Source organism: Canis lupus, chromosome 8 (assembly GCF_048164855.1).
Source record: "Canis lupus baileyi chromosome 8, mCanLup2.hap1, whole genome shotgun sequence".
NCBI lineage: Eukaryota > Metazoa > Chordata > Mammalia > Carnivora > Canidae > Canis > Canis lupus.
In genome coordinates, this window is record NC_132845.1 from 45,015,662 (window position 1) to 45,031,764 (window position 16,103).

At 43.5% G+C, this 16,103-nt stretch overlaps 1 protein-coding gene across 3 annotated transcripts in view; it reads right to left on the minus strand.

Moving 5' to 3' along the window:
• GRIN2A (glutamate ionotropic receptor NMDA type subunit 2A) overlaps nucleotides 1-16,103 on the minus strand; it is a 546,601-nt gene that overhangs the window by 12,710 nt on the left and 517,788 nt on the right. For all 3 annotated transcript variants that reach the window (XR_012035468.1, XM_072835762.1, XM_072835761.1), the window contains exon 13: nucleotides 2,595-2,833. Coding sequence is in view for 2 of the 3 variants with exons in the window: in XM_072835762.1 (XP_072691863.1) it covers nucleotides 2,595-2,833 (239 nt within the window). In the remaining variant the exon portion in view is untranslated. The remainder of the gene's footprint in view (nucleotides 1-2,594; nucleotides 2,834-16,103) is intronic.

Genomic DNA, 16,103 nt, shown 5'->3' on the forward strand with positions numbered 1-16,103 from the left:
GAGATTTGTTCAAGTAAATGATTATGTGTGTACAATGAAGACACTTGTCTGTGTGTGCTCTCTGCTCTGTGTAAGGAATATACACGTAAGGTGGCATATGTGTGAATGCCCATAAGACAAGCTTTAGACGTGTGTTAGCCCTTGATGAGAAAGGAAGAGTGTTTATTTAGCAACCCAGAAGCCCCAGAAATGGGAGCTGAGCCCATTTCAAGTTCCCCTAACAAACGAGAGAGGCAGGAAAGTATATTAAATATGAAATCCTTCTATTCATGCATGTTGGGCTGTGCTAATTTTAAAAGACAGATATTATCTGTGGAGAAGGGTGGGTCAGTGCAGAAGTAGGGCTCCCTGCAGCCTTTGAGGACAGAGGAGTGATGGTGGCTGGGAGTCCCCAAAAGGGGCATAGAAATCCTTGCAGTGCTCCTATGAGACACAGGGTCTTCTCTCCCCCAGGGAGGGGAGACTAAAGTTCAGATTCCAGGATGCCTGCTCCTGTGTGCCCCAGTCCCCTCCAATCCCATCCCTCAAGATGCTTGGAAGGGAAGTGAGGATTTAGTTCATTTCTCATAACGACGATCCTCTCAGCCTGGCTTCCTTAGTGGTATCTCAGACAAAGGAAATGGTCTTCCAGATACAAGCAGGATTTACAAGGAAAAGCAACAGTGTGCATTTGCTCATGATAATCCCAGAGTCATTTGGATATGGAAAGCCTTTAGTAATTGGTGGAGAGAATTAGCTTAACGTTGGCATAATACCTAGCTATACGCATGCACGTTGTTATATTTAAGCAATCTGTGTGTTTAGACGCCATCAAGTTAATTAGGAAATATGTATTTGCACAGAATGCAAGTTAAGAGTGCCACTGAACAGAAAAAAATAAATCATCCTCACTAAGCTAATGTGTGCCTTCTGAATCTCCAAAGTTCTTAAAATCACCTAATGCTAAGAATATACAAATCCCCTTAGACATAATTGTTTTGTTTTCCCAATAACCATTAGCATATAAAACTAGGTGTTTTTAACCAAATGTGTTTCACCATGTTTCATATCCTCTTTAAATTTGTTCAGAGTAAAATCATTCCAAGGTGAGCAAATGGGAGAAATAGCTAGATAAATAGACAGGCAGATGGATGGATGGATGAATGGATGGGATGGATGAAATAGGTGGATGGATGGATGGAAAGATGATCGGCTGCACGACAGATAATGCCATGTTTTGTTAGAAGATGAGTGACTATGTACATACGATGCAACTAAGTGACAAGATTGTGTTGAATATGTAAACATGTCAGGTGTGTGCACATATGTGTTGCATAGTATAGATTTCTATCAAATCTCTTGTGTTGCTTGCATTGGATGTTCATTGCTTGTGTAAGAGCATGTGCTCTGGCTGGTACCACACCACCTAGATTTGAGTCCCAGCTTCACCAAGACTGTGCAGCTTTGAGCAATCATCTAACCCCATAACGTTGAGCTTCCCTATAATCTAGGGCTAATGACAGTTACCCACCTCACAGAGATAGTTTGTAGGTTAAACGAGCTGAGGAGTACACAGCCCTTACAGGGTGCCTGGCACATATAGGTGCTCCACAAATAATCATCATTTTCTGTGATTGTCATCATTACTGATGAATTGTAGGTGCTGTTTTATGGTAACATACACATGCTGCATTGTGCCACACGAGAGGGGTTACTTTGAATACTGTGTGAGCTCACTACAGCACGTGTGTTCTGTTGCTGTGGTTTATGCTGGGTTCAATGTTACTTTGGTTTCTATTTGATGTGCCAGGCATTTTCTCATGGTTCTTCCCATCTTTGTTCCATTTGAGACTATTGCATCGCACAGCCTACTTGTGTTTTGTTAGACGTGTATACACACAGCATGGTCTTGTGTGTAGATTTTGTTTTGGTATACATGTTCCACTGGAATGGCATGTTCCACTGGAATGGCATGTTCCACTGGAATGGCATGGTCCACTGGAATGCATGCATGAACTGTAATGTCTTGCATAAGGATTTTAGGAGCATCATAGAGCACATCCGGCTGCTAATGGTGGATGCCACATATAGACTGCTTTGTTTGGCCTACATGGTTTAAAAAAATTGAATTAGTTACTAATATTTAAAAATGGAAAGGTTTCACATAAAATCAGATGACTGCATTCTCTTTTAAAAACTAGAATACCTGATAATATTGCCCTTGCATTCCCATAGATAATACTCAGCAGGACTTGAGGAGGGCTGACCCCTTCAGGTGGGGCAGGGCAGGCATACTTAAATGTTCCCTCACCCTGACGCCCAGGGGCATTTGCTGTTTTTTTTCATCGCATTTGTGCTATTTTGTTGTGCCCAGCTTGCTTTACCCCATCCTCCTCCCCTCTCTGGCCTCCACAGTCACCTGGGATTGCAGTGGCTGGGTTGTGAATGCACAGACCTGGATTCCTTTCCTACACGCCCAGGAAAGGTTGGTGAGCGAGGGGGAGGATGTGCTGACCGTCCCCACCCTGAAGTCAAGAATCCCGGATTCTCTGGAAGCCCCCGAGCTCCTGTGGACCTGCCCACAGCATTAGGAAGTAGCTGTCTGAGGTACTGACCCTGCTGATGGAGAAGAGGAGCCCTGGCCGGTCGGAGCACACGCCCGTGAAACAGAAGCGCAACTTCCAGTAGAAGAGGTGTTCCCAAATGAAGGTGATGAGGCTGAGGGCCATGGCGGCCGCCAGCATGTAGAACACGCCTGCCATGTTGTCGATGTCCAGCTGGCTGCTCATCACCTCGTTCTTCTCGTTGTGACAGATCCCCGTGAGCCACAGCGTCTCCAGCTCCTCCATCTCGCCTGCACAGAAGACAAGAAACACAGGCCGTGAGGGAGCAGGGCATGCACTCTGGGTCCCAGTCACTTACACTTCTGGGACCTTAAGGCAAGTGACTGAGCTCTCCAGGCCTGCGCATGCTCACTTGAGGGCTGACGCTAATCATGGTCAGGGTACCCACCTAATATTGTTGGAGGGAAGATGAAATAGGATGATGTATAGTTACGTCCAGTCCCTATTGTGTTTTCTTAATTATTGTCACTATGTTCTGCTTTACTCCACCTGTGTCCCCTGCCACCCACCCATGCCTGGAACAGGATGGGACATAAACTCGCAGCATGCTACCTCGGACACACTCGCCTTCCAGTTATGACTATATCATTCACTAGCTGTGTGACCTCAGAGCCACATCTCTCCCGTCTGGGAAATGAACAGAATAAAAGTGCGCACTTCCTAGAGTTCTGATGAGGACCAAAGGAGCTCGCGTATGCAAATACCCCAAAAGAATAAATTTTCATAAATAGTAGTGTTGACGGGATTGTTCCAGAGGAAGTGCCCAGCACAGTGCCTGACACACAACAGTCCTCAAATGTATTAATTTCTTCTTACATCTTCCTTTAGAATGTCTGGGATTGTTCCAAGATGCCACCCACTAGCAGTGCACTGAGGGCAGAAAACCTTGAAACGAGACATCCCAATCAACTCTTAATGGCCCCTTCTGAACTAAACACCTCCTCACTTCAGTAAGCAGGTAAAGAAGCAGGTGGAGTTTTCAGCGAGAAAGAAAAGGTAGGCCGTGCTTGGCGTTATTTTGTCTTTCTTTTGTGTGCATTTCATCCAGTTGCCATCTAGGAGGAATATCTCTGATCTGAATGTCTAGCAATTAAGCTGACTGTCTAGCAATTCACTAAACGATGGCACTTACGCTGTAATTCAGACGTTAAAAATTATTCTTCAAGGACAGTGAAAATCCAAGAGGATGCATGTACTGTTAAATGCAAAGTATGACTGGGTTGTGCGTGTTTGTGTGACTAAGATACAATATGAAACGTACAGAGGAAAGGAAACACTCCAAATGTTTCTTTGATTCTCCTTTGAAGAGGTTAGCATAATTACTGCTTTCATACTGCTGTCTTTTTTAAGTTTCGTGAAATTAGCGTGTCATGCTTTTGGCTTGTTCGCGCTCTGGAATGATTTGGCTGAACAGAGAAATCTAAGTTGCTCCTTCTTTTTCCTGGACCTTTTGAAGATGTTACTGAGTTTTCTTCTGATATAGATTATGGTTGTTGAGAAGTTGGCTAATAATCTAATTGTCACTACTCTCTATGCCATCTGTATTTTTTCTCTGATGGTTTTGGAGACTTTCATTTTGTCTTTGGTGTGGAAAGTAGGTGTGGACTTGCTTTATTTTTTGTTCTGCTCTGGACTCAGTGTCTTTCTTCAATGTCTGACTCATAACTTTAATTCTGGAAAAAAAAAAAACCTCACCCATTCTTACTTTGAATATCAACTCTCCCTATCCCTTTTTAAAAAAATATATTTTACTTATTTATTTTTTTAGAATAGTTTCAGGGTCATAGAAACATTGAACAGGAAGTACAGAGGCTACAGAGAGTTCCCATACACTCCTCCTCCCCATTGCCTCAGTTTCTCCTATTAACATACATCTGGCATTGGGGTGGTTTCTTTTGTTGTTGTTTTTTACAATTGATGAACAAATCTCAATACATTATTATTAACTAAAGCCCACAGTTTACATTAGGGTTCACACTTTGTGTTGTACCTTCTGTGGGTTTTGCCCGATGCTTAAAGCCATGTGCCCATCGTTACAGTATCATATGGAAGGAATAGTCTTGTTGCCTTAAAAGTCCCCTATAGGGCCCCTGGTTCAACTTTCTTCATGCCCCCATCCCAATGCCTGGCAACCACTGATCTTTTAATGGTCTCTATAGTTTTACCCTTTCCAGAACATCACATAGCTGGAACCACTGCATACATAGTAGCCATACATAGTAGCCAGAAGACTGGCTTCTTTCTTTCTTTCTGTTTTAAAAATATTTTATTTATTTACTCATGAGAGACACAGAAAGAGAGGCAGAGACACAGGCAGAGGGAGAAGCAGACTCTCTGCAAGGAGCCTGGTGCAGGACTCAATTCCAGGACCCTGGCATCACGCCCTGAGCTGAAGGCAGACGCTCAACCACTGAGCCACTCAGGTGCCTCCAGACTGGCTTCTTTGATGATAACAAGATTTTTTTTTTTTTAATGTGAGCAATCATCTGATTTGTACAAAGATGAAAGAAAATTTAAAATGATATGAAATATCAAGTTCCAAACAACATCAAAAAGTGTACTTAATCATACTCAGCTCCTAAAAGAGCAAATGGATAAGAGGAATGATCCCTGGCAGTGCATTTTGCTATATGAACTGGCCACAGAAAAAGCTGATAAAGGGAGGTAGAGAAAATCCATCTTTGAAGAATTAGAACTGAGGGGCTCTGTAATCAGCTCTATAATCATCTCTTATGGTTAGAAATGTCCACGATGGGAACTCCAGGGATCTTTTGGATCCTTCCTTTAAGGTCCCTGTTACCTGTGGCCACAGTGTTAACACTTGTGCTGAGAACAATACGCGTTCAAGTTCCTCTACTTCTTTCCATGGCTTGACCACTTCCTTTTTTTTCTTTCTTTCTTTTTTTTTTTTTTTTTGCAAACATTTTTCCATTACATAGATGGACAGTTTGCCTATCATTCACCTACTGAAGGACATCCTGGCTGCTTCCAAGTTTTGGCAATTATGAATAATGCTTCTCTGTACATCTGTGTGTGAGAGGTTTTGGTGGGGAATGAGTTTTCAATTCATTTGGGTAAATACCTAGGAGTACGGCTGCAGGATTGTGTGGTAAGGATATGCTTAGCTTTGTGGGGCACTGCCAGGCCCTCTTCCAAAGTGGCCGTGCCACTTTGTGTCCACACCAGCAATGAACAAGACTTCATATTGCTCCACATCCTCACCAGAATTTATTAGTGTTGTCAGTGTTTTGGATTTTAGCCATGCTAACCAGGTACGTTGTGCTATGGCATTGTTTTAATCTGCAAGCCCCTAAGAATGCATGATAATTCTGTTTCCTTTTCTTCTAAAGAATGGTGTTTAGGATATTCTAACCCTTCTCATTCTATCCCTCTAGGTTATTAACTTTATTTTAATATTTTCCACTCCTTTATGCCTCTGTCCTACAGTTAGATGCTTCCCACAGATCTATTTTCCAGCTCATTTATTCTTTCATTAATAATATTTAGCCCTATGTTTTCATTTAATCTATTTTAATCAGATATTCATCTGGCCATCTTAAAGTTCTGCCCGTTGTTTTTATTGTAAAACAATAAATCTGCTCATTCTTCTCTTATGATTCTTAAAAAACTTTTAGACATTTAATCATTTCAAACCCACTGTCTTCCAGATTATTCTCTTGCTCTCCCTCCTCCCCACCACCTTAGTTCTTGGGATTCACATTTGTCTGCTTGCTGTGTGTGCTGGCTCTTATGGTGGATTTCTTTCTTGTGATGTTTTATGTTTTAACTTTTTGAGTATGAGCTCATCTTCAGCAAGGCTGGTCTCCCTCTAAGTCCCATGGGGCCCCCAAGCACACTGGGCTATAGAAATGTTCCTACAGCGGGTTCTGCCCGCTGCTCCTGCCACGGTTCCAGGAGCTTCAAACGTACCCGTTCTTGTAGGAGAAAAATGTGATTACCACTGCCACACTCTGTAGGTAGTATACATTTGGACTTCCATACTCATCTAGGTTTTAATTTCTCACCCAGAGCTTCAAACAGATGGTGAGACTTCTTGTACTTTCTTGGTTTTGATGGACAGTTTTCCCCAGTCTTTTCACAGATGCGCTGAGTCGCTCCCGATCTCAGATTCATGCAGTGGTATCATTTTCTACTCTGCATAGTTCAGGGCTCCCATGTGGATGCTAAAGCCTCGGTGTCCACCCCTGGGCTCTATGTCCTCTTAGGCTGCTGCACTCCACAGAGAGGTGCTGTGAGAATATTCCATTCCCCTCTGTTTCCAGCACCTGAAGAAAACTTCCCTTTGCTTCACTGTGCTTTGTGCATGCATGTGTGTAGGTATGAGCATGCAGTTCGTGTGTGTGTGCATGTGTACGTGTACGTGCTTCTAATCCTGCCCTGCTTTGTGTTTGTAACATGAAAGGGGCTCCTGTCACTTTAGTCTCCCATCATGCCATGACCATATAGTCATGCATAACTTTTGTTATCATGGCTAAAAGAGAAAAAAATTCACATTGATGGGAGTTAAAAATGGGAAACCAAAAAAAAAAAAAAAAAAAAAAAAAAGGGAAACTTATCCCTTTGTAGATTCATAGCCCATAAGGAAGGATGCTGGTTAATCAGAGGTGCAGGCAAAGTTATGGGAAGGGATATCTTCGTCTCAATTCCTTTCCTTCCAGCAGCCTCTGGTCCTTTCTTCATACAGTCACACTTGTCCTGGGAGCCTCTGCTGTCCAGCCAGCAGCTCCACCTGCTTGTCCAAACTCATGTGCCTCAAGATTTACATCATTGGCTTCCTCTTCTCAAAACCACTGATGCCATCTCTTTGGAACTACAGCACACTGTTGACTTTTCTCTACCTTGGGAGTTTGCGAGGACACAGAAGTGGGTTTCCTCGCCATGTTTTTTTCCTGTTGGTGTCGTCCCAAAGATAGCCAAGTTTGTATGCCTAGAACAGGGTCAGTCTGGGTAGAAGAAATATCATTAGATTCTTTTCATGATGTAAATATACAGATCTTTCCTCTGCCTTCTGACCAAACACCTCTCTTTGAATAAGTCAATTTGGTAAACCAGACCCGCGTGGTGAGAGGAGGCCAAATGCACATTTCTCAATCCCAATTACAGCCTGTTCCAATCATTTTGCAGTTATTCATTTCCTGCCTTGTGGCCTTCCACTAGTGCACTGAACTGTAGTTCAAATACTTTCTTATTTCGTTTTTAATTTACTCAAGTATATTGTAATCTCCTTGGGGGCGATCAGGGACCGTGTTTTATGATTTTGATATTTCTCATAGCCTGCAGCACAGAGCGAGCACTGAATCCATATTTTCTGTTTCTATTTCTTTCCTTGCATTCTCGGGCTTAAATTAGGCAGCATTGCAAACATGTTCAGATCTGCCGGGTGAGTTTTTCTGCCATATAAATAGAAGGAAGTACAGATCAAAAGGGAACTTGCCACAGGCCTGGGAGTCAGAGGTGGTGAAGTCCGCATGTCCTTAGCTGGGGTGAAGCAGCAAAGGTCATTTTTCCAAGGAGCAGCTTTCAGATGCTCATTCTGTCGTCTGTTTCCTCCGTTACCAAGAGGCCATGATCTTTGTCAATGTGGTCCTGTGAACTGGAGCTGGTAAGTGGGACAATAAAATCTGTTTCCCGAAGCAGGCATTCTTGCTGGGAAGACAAAAGCTAAACGCTCTCCCGGGAGCCAAGGGAGCCTGAGCCGCTGTGGGTTTGCAGCCAGGCTACAGTCTTCCTGCCTACACCCAGGAGGACTGGTCCCTGCATGATGCCAGAAGGTCCCCCTTTCTCTATTTATACCTCTAAGGACAGGAAGCTCATGTGCACCAGAGAACACCTCTGCATCCGTGCAAGTCATGTCTGCTCAGGAGCCCTTCCTGGATCTGGCTTCAGGGGGAGCTGTTGCCTGCCACAGGTCCCCCTGCCGACCTCTGGGTTCCGTGCCATCCTGAGGAAGGCCATAAGGCCAGCACACAGAGCAGGAATCCCAGCTCCCTCCCTGTCCAACGCTGCTATTAAAAGGCAGACTGGTGGGGCTTTAAGAGGCAGGAGCCAGGAAGTTGTACAACCTAAAAGGGAATGCACAAGAATAATTGAGACGGCGTTGTGCATATGCCTGAGATGTGCTTCCGTTAGTGGCTGGGATGCTACGCAAGAGGCTGCATGGTACGCATCCCGCTACTTGCTCACTCACAAGGTACAAGCCATGGGTTTCTAATTTGCAAAAAAGGAATCGATGAAAATTCAAGTAGACACCATCCCAAAAATCACAAGATAGAATGTTTCAGGTAGAAAACACTGGAATGAGCCACAAAAGGGAGCGCCCTGCCCTGACGGGTTTGGGGAGCATGGCAAGTCAGTGTGTGAGATCTAGATGCCACAGGAGGTAGGATGAGGGTTGCCTGCTGGCACCCAGTGCCTTCACCCACTATGACTGGTCTGACCTTGGTCCAGGTACTCTACTTCCCTATCCATCCACTCATCCATTTCTTAATCTATTTTCCTATTCTGTGATTTAACAAAGTTACATAAATTCCATCCCATTTCAGGCACTGTACTAGGACTTTCAAAAATTAACCCATGAGGCCCTCCTAGGAACCCAATGTGGCTGGTGCCATTATCACGGCCGTTTACAGACGAGGCACACAGAGGCATTTGCTTGGCCTCTCTAGCATCTACTAACTGGAGCAAAACAGTATTTACCTCATACGAGTCGTGCTCGAATTAAACGAGGCTGCACTGCACACAGCGCCTGGCACATCCTGATTACTCAGTAAGTATCACTGGAGACACCTCTCTTTGCTGCCTGAAGCCAGGGCCGCCGGGGGTGGGGGGTGGATCGCATACCCCTCCCTGTGCCCTGCCAATTCGTGGAGTCTGTGATTCTGGAGAGGCATGTCCAGAGAGAGGGCTTAGCCCTCCAAGAAGAAATCTGTTATGTCCAAAGTAAGAGAAATCAGTTCCTGATTTGCCCTCAGACTCATTCTCTGTACTTCCAGAGGGACTGCAGTAGCTTTTCAGATTAGATTTCACTCTATTCCACAAGACTGTCTGAGAGCTGAGGGGATTACTCCAGGAAAGGATTTTATAGCATGCAATGTGACTAGCCTTCAGACTTCCTGAGCATTTCTCCCCCGAGGTCGGTTGTAAAAAGTTCATTTTGAACCTGTAGCCTTTAGGCTGTCCAGGGCCTGTGAATATGCTGGCGTGCATCTTCGACAGTCAGCCCACACAGAGACCCTAGCAGGCGCACATCTATATAGTGTTTGTCTTGTTTTCTGGCCAGAGCACCTGACCCTACGCAGTGATGGTACTGGGAGATACCATGTCTGGTTTTGAGAGGCTGGCTTTGTGTCCTGTCTCATTACCAGTCAGGGAAGCTAATGCTTTTTGGTTCTCAGAGGACTTCATTTGGTTTTAATCTTCTTTATCTCTCTCCCTCATTCATTCATTCACTGAATTCATTCATTCATTGGAAAAGGAACATTTCACACTGGGTGTTATTCTGTATGTTAGTAAATTGAACACCAATTAAAAAAAAAAAAATAAACTGCTTTATACGAATGCAAAAAAAAAAAAAAAAAAAGGAAAAGGAACATTTCTAAAGCACTTAGCACACATGGACAGCGGCATCTCTGTATTTTCATAGGGAGACAAATTGCACCTAGTCTTTGGGCTCCATGAGCTCAGAGTTCTGTGGGAGAGAGCGTCCTGCAAGCCGGTCATTCTGGCCAGATGAGATGACTGAATCCGCATAGGGCTGGAGGCAGAAAGAAACATGGAACATTTGGACATCAGAGAGAGGTTCAGAATTTGGGGGAAGGAAGAAGTGATGAAAGGAGAGGCCAATTGCAAAGGACCCAGCCTTTGTGCTGAGGAGTTGGGGTATCCTGGGAATACTGGGCGGGGGGCAGTGGATGAGACCAGCTGTATGCTTGCTGGACCTACGATTCTTAGTTGTTGTGTTCTCACACAGAATATAAGGCAGGCTGTTACAGATGGGTGCTGTGGCAGATTTGAAGGACTCCATCCTTCTCCAGCAAACTCCATCCCACTGACATAATCACTGCGGGGTCCTGTGGTAGTCTCAGGGGCAGGCAGGACATGCAGTTGAAACTCTCCTGCTCCCAGGCTATGTGGTGACTAGAGAGAAACCCATTTGCAGGAAGTGACTGATAAGGATCCACTCTGAATTGTCATCCATATCACCGTCGCCCGTAACAATTTACTCTGGCTAGACCAGCTGCATGGTATCAGGCTGAAAACTTGCCGATGGCTACCTCTGGAGCACAGCTCGGAGGTCTCCACTTCCACGAAGTCTTCCCTGGGTGGACAAGGATGTGCGTATGAGACAGTTTCTCCTTTTACAACATCCTGGGTTTCTCATCAGTAGAGAATCTGTCACACTAGAGTCTAATCGCCATTTGCTCCTAAGTCCTTCCCTTTGGGAAGTGAGTTTATTCAAGGGTGGGCATCTTGCCATATTCTTTTTGTATCCCCAGTCCCTGGTGTGGGCTCGACACACAGTAGGGGGTCCATACAACTGTGTTGACTGCCAATGACACAAGACTCTTCCTCCTTGATCAGCTTGTGATACACTGTTCTGAGCATCAGCAAAAGCCTGAGAAAGGGAGGAATCTGTGAAGCCCCACACAGAGGGGTCAGGGATAATATCTGAAGCCCAGAAATCAAGGCTGACTCTCGGGGCAAGCAAGTTCCAATCAAAGATTCTAGCGGTAGAGTTTGGTGGTTCCCCACAGGGAACCGACTTCCATCTATAGCCGAAAGACGTCAGAATGATGTTGCTGCTGATCCCAGTAGGGTTCACTGTGAACACCAAGAGGGGAACTGACCCCGTTTCAGTCCTGTTTCATGTCTTGCCCAGGGATTGGGCACTCCAGGTTTCTCAGAAGCCCGAATGGAATTGGAAATGGCAAAGGAACAATATTCTTTGTAGAAAATCTAGGGCACCATCATCGACAGGCCCATGTTCTCGATGAGGACGGATTCAGGGGCTGTGAGCTCTGGAATGTGGTCCCTGGAGTGAGGACAGCTTGGGGGCTGCAGGGTTGAGGCCACGTGCTCTCCTTGCCTAGTTGTCCTGGAAGGAAACTGCTGGTCAGATCTGGGATGTAGTCTGTGGACTTGGAACAGGGTAAGATTAGCCAGTCCATTCAATTACTGACCTTGGTGTCTTAGCTTCATTCATCCTATACTCTTGACTCAAAGCCAAGTCACCTTGGATCTGGAAATAATAGCATTCTGGAGCCTCAGACCTCTGTATCCATGACCTATGAGGGTCACTGAACAATTTGCTGGAGAGAAAAAAAAATACCTTCAGGGGTTGTGGTGGTGGGTAGAGTCCAAGATTCTGGACACAGACTAAATCTGGAAGGCGCATCTCCCTTATTTAAATGTCAGAATATTCCATTTCTGTATATTGCTGAGAAGTCACAAAAGCAAAATAAAAATAGGGCTAAGCTTAAAAGTATCCAGTTAGATGCAGAGACAGGCTGTCTTTGGTATAAATGTTTTACTACCACCTTCCAGCTGAGGTCCGATGGCGCCCCAGCCCTGCCGGAGGCACTGCTGTTTGCCGCCATCTGGCTGGTGTTTCGCGGGCCACAAGATCAGCCATGCAGGTTGGAGTTGGGGCTTTTTGTGTGCACAGGTCCCCAACCTGTGTCTCTTGAAGAAGAAAAAAGGAAGAAGAGTGCTGAGGTTGGGTCTCCCCATCAAACACCAGACAACGTACTTGGTCACAATTTTCCAATGGGGGTTGGGGGGAGATTGGCGAGAAACAATTCTCTAGAGTAAGGCTACAGAAAAATGTCACTGATGAATTCTGTGTATGCCAAGCACCTCTGGAGTCTGCTTAGTCCATTTGTCTCACCCACAAATAGATGGTCAAGGTGCCATGACTTGGAAGGCACAGGTGCTGGCGTGCATAAACGAATTCGCAGTAACTTTAACAACTGTACCCTGTCTCCATCGACAGTCCTGAAAATCCTGTGATTCTTCGTGAAAGAGTGGAGTGCTTTTCAGTGCCACAGAGGGGTTCCTTGTGTTTTAAAAGGTTGTCGACATAAGGGGAAGGAGAAGAAAAGCATAGCAATAATCCAACATCCCAGGTTGAGAAAGCTCTTTCCTTCTTTGAGCAGGTAAAATGGCATCCCCACTTTTTGGTTCCTTTTTTTATTGAAGTGTGGTCAGTGAGCTTCCTGAGGCTATGGAGTCCTTAAGCAAAGGGATCACAGCCATTGTCCAGGATGGTGCAGGGACTTAAAGGCATTCAAGTCTTGGTTGTGGCATGGAGGAGAGAGAGGAGGAGAGGGTGGGGAGGGAAGCAGAGAGGGAGGCTGTGAGGGGAAGACAAAGAAGGCAGAAGAACAGAAAGGGGAAATGGGACCTTTATAGGAAGGACCCTGTATCTGCTGGCAGTGCTGCCCCTCACCAAAGCAGAAGGCAGGCTCAGTTTGTCTTTTTATGGAGAGAGTGGGTTACAACTTAAGAGAGCTCTAAGACCTCATTGATGACCATCCTCTCCCCTCATTACAGGTGGCAGCGCTCCTCTGGCCTCTTCTTCCTTCTCCCAAGTTGGAATCACCAGGTAGGGGTGAGACCACTGCCAGGGATGAGTGGGAGAGTGTATGGGGATGGGAGTATGATTACATTCAGATGCCAACTCAGGAACGTGTTCAGGGCAGATACTACTGCATCTCCATTCTGCACAGGAAGGGAGATGGAGAACCATGGGCTACGATTGTACAACAACCTTCAACCACAGCCACTGATGACCACACCTACAGTTCAGGGACACAAGCCCCCTTTACCTCTCTCCTGGAAGGGAGAGTCAAGGCACTCAGAAATTACAGGGACCACATACTTTGCTGATGGGAACGTAAACTGGTCGTTCGTTCTCTTAAAATTCTTAGGAAGTATCTACTGGAACACAGTATAGGCAAGTTCTGTGACCCAACAATTTCACTCATAGGAATATTCCCAGTTAAGTGCCTACAATGCACTGAAAAGGTATGAGGATGTTCAAAGCAGACACAAGTGAAAAATAACACAAATGTCCATCAATAGCAAATGTATAAGTAAACTGCAGTGTGTTCGTACAATGGAACACTGTGCAGTAATAAATAGGAGTTATATGCATTGATGTGGATTAATGTCCTAAAGGATACAAATGAATAGATGTTGTTATGATTCCGCCATTTATTTACAATTCAAAAGGAGGCAAAGCCCATCCGTACTCATGAAGGTCAGAATGGTGGTTACCTTTGGGGGGAATATTGGCTGGAAGGGAGTTTTCTGGGTACTGGCCATGTTCTCAACTCTAAGTGGTAGTCATACAGTTGTATAAAAATTAATTGGACATGAGATTTGTGCAGTATAATGAATGTATATTATAATTTACAGAAGGAAAAAAAAAAGTAACGGGCATTCTTCCATTTTGGTTGTCAAGAGAGAAAATAAGAAGCAAAGGGGAAGAAAAAGGACTTTCTAACCCAGAAAGAGGAAAAAAAATCCTCATTTCTTTTTTAGAAACATGACTTTTTTTTTTCACAAAGAAAAAGTTCTTAAAGGATAAAGAGGGATGAGTTATGTTAAATTCTTCCATATTGTTGGAATTATTTTAAAACAACATGTTGTATTTTTATTGTTAAAGCTAAAAGTCACCAACCTTTCTGAAGAGGTCTAATTAGTAAATATTCTCAGCTCTGTGGGCCCTGTCGTCTCTGTCCCAACTACCCCGCTCTGCCCCTGCAGCACAAGAGCATCCTTAGACACATACAGTGATGTGTCTGTGTCCTAATAAAACTTCATTGACCAAAACAGGCAACAGGGCAATGTGGGCCATAGTTAGCAGAATCGTGATTTAAGTGATTTTTTTAAAACATGATTTTTTAAAAAGTATATATATGAACAAGAATAAATCTCAATTTAAGGAGACTCGAATCTTTGTTATGATCTATGATAACGTGCTGAGTACCTACCGATGGGTACTATACCTAGCAGTTCTCATACATTATACCCTTCAACTTGTTGAGGTCGGTTCCATGACAATCCCTAATTTAAAGCGGAGGAATGTGGCCCTTACAAAGGGTAAATAACTTTCCCGAGACCATAGAGCTAGTAGAGATCAATTGTACATTTGAACTCGAAGCCTTTGGTCTCAACTATATCCTGTGCTGCTACATTTTTTTGCATGAAATACTACAATCGAGGGTTTAATAAATTACTACGATATACAAACTATTAAAATCTATAAAATATAAAGTATTTTCATATAAAATAAATATGAAATAAAGTATATTTTAGTATACTTTAGTATGAAAGTATAAAACTATAAAATAAAGGATATATAAAATATATACAAAGTATATAAAATATACCTTAGTTAAATGGTCAAAAAAGATGAAAAGACAACTCATTTTTTTTTTTTCATTTTCATTGCTATTCCAAGGAATTCTAAGGCAATGCTGAGAGGCGCCTTCTAAAATAGCAGAAAGAACCATAATGCTCAAAGCTGCTTGACTGTTTTAAAATTGGTACATGGATTCATTATTAATAGTACTTTTAGATGGGAACAAACCTTTTGGGCATTCATATGACAGTAGAGATCAAGACTCCTGATGGTGTTTATAGCCATTAACCCTTCAAATTCTACATCTAAGAGTTTGTTACAATTAGACAATTCAAACAAAAAATGCGCATGAACATGTTCCTCCCATCATTATATATACATATACCAGCCAAAAAAAAGAACGTTTTAACATTAGGAAAAATAATGTAATGAATTATGGTTTAATAATGACTATGACATTTTATGCACAAATTAAAACAATTGTGGGGACCCGATTGTGTAATGACATAAACAAAAGTTCAAAACATAATGCAAGTGAAAATAATGCAATATAAAAGTGCCTATAACCAATCATTATATATATTTAAAGCAATGTGTCTGCAAGAAAAAGGTCCAGAAGGTAATATCTCCACTGAAAACAATTATGTTAAGGTAGTAGGCAGGGTGATTTTATATGGATATTATATTGCCTTTCCAAATAGGTGTTTACAAAATCATAGACTGAAAGGGATTTGAGGCCAGTGTTTATCCATCCCGTAATTCCCACATCAGATCCTCTGACATCAGCTTTTGACTTACCAGCGTGCCATTCATTATGTCTTATTTCAACGTTGATGGTTCTCTTGACATTTGACTTTCCCTGGTTGGAGCGATTCACTGCTTGTCAGGCACAAATCTGGCACCACTGATCTTGCTCTAATCCTGGCGTCGGATTGATAATAAACACTGCAGCTCTGAATCTCAGGAGACCTATCGGGGAAATTCACTGAGAACTTAACGCATATGAAAACCCTCAGCGCTCTCGAGCACACAGGGAAAGTCAATGGCCCTCCAGGATATTTATGGATTTTTATCTGTTTCTTAAGTAAGTGCTGTTCCATTATTATTCCAAA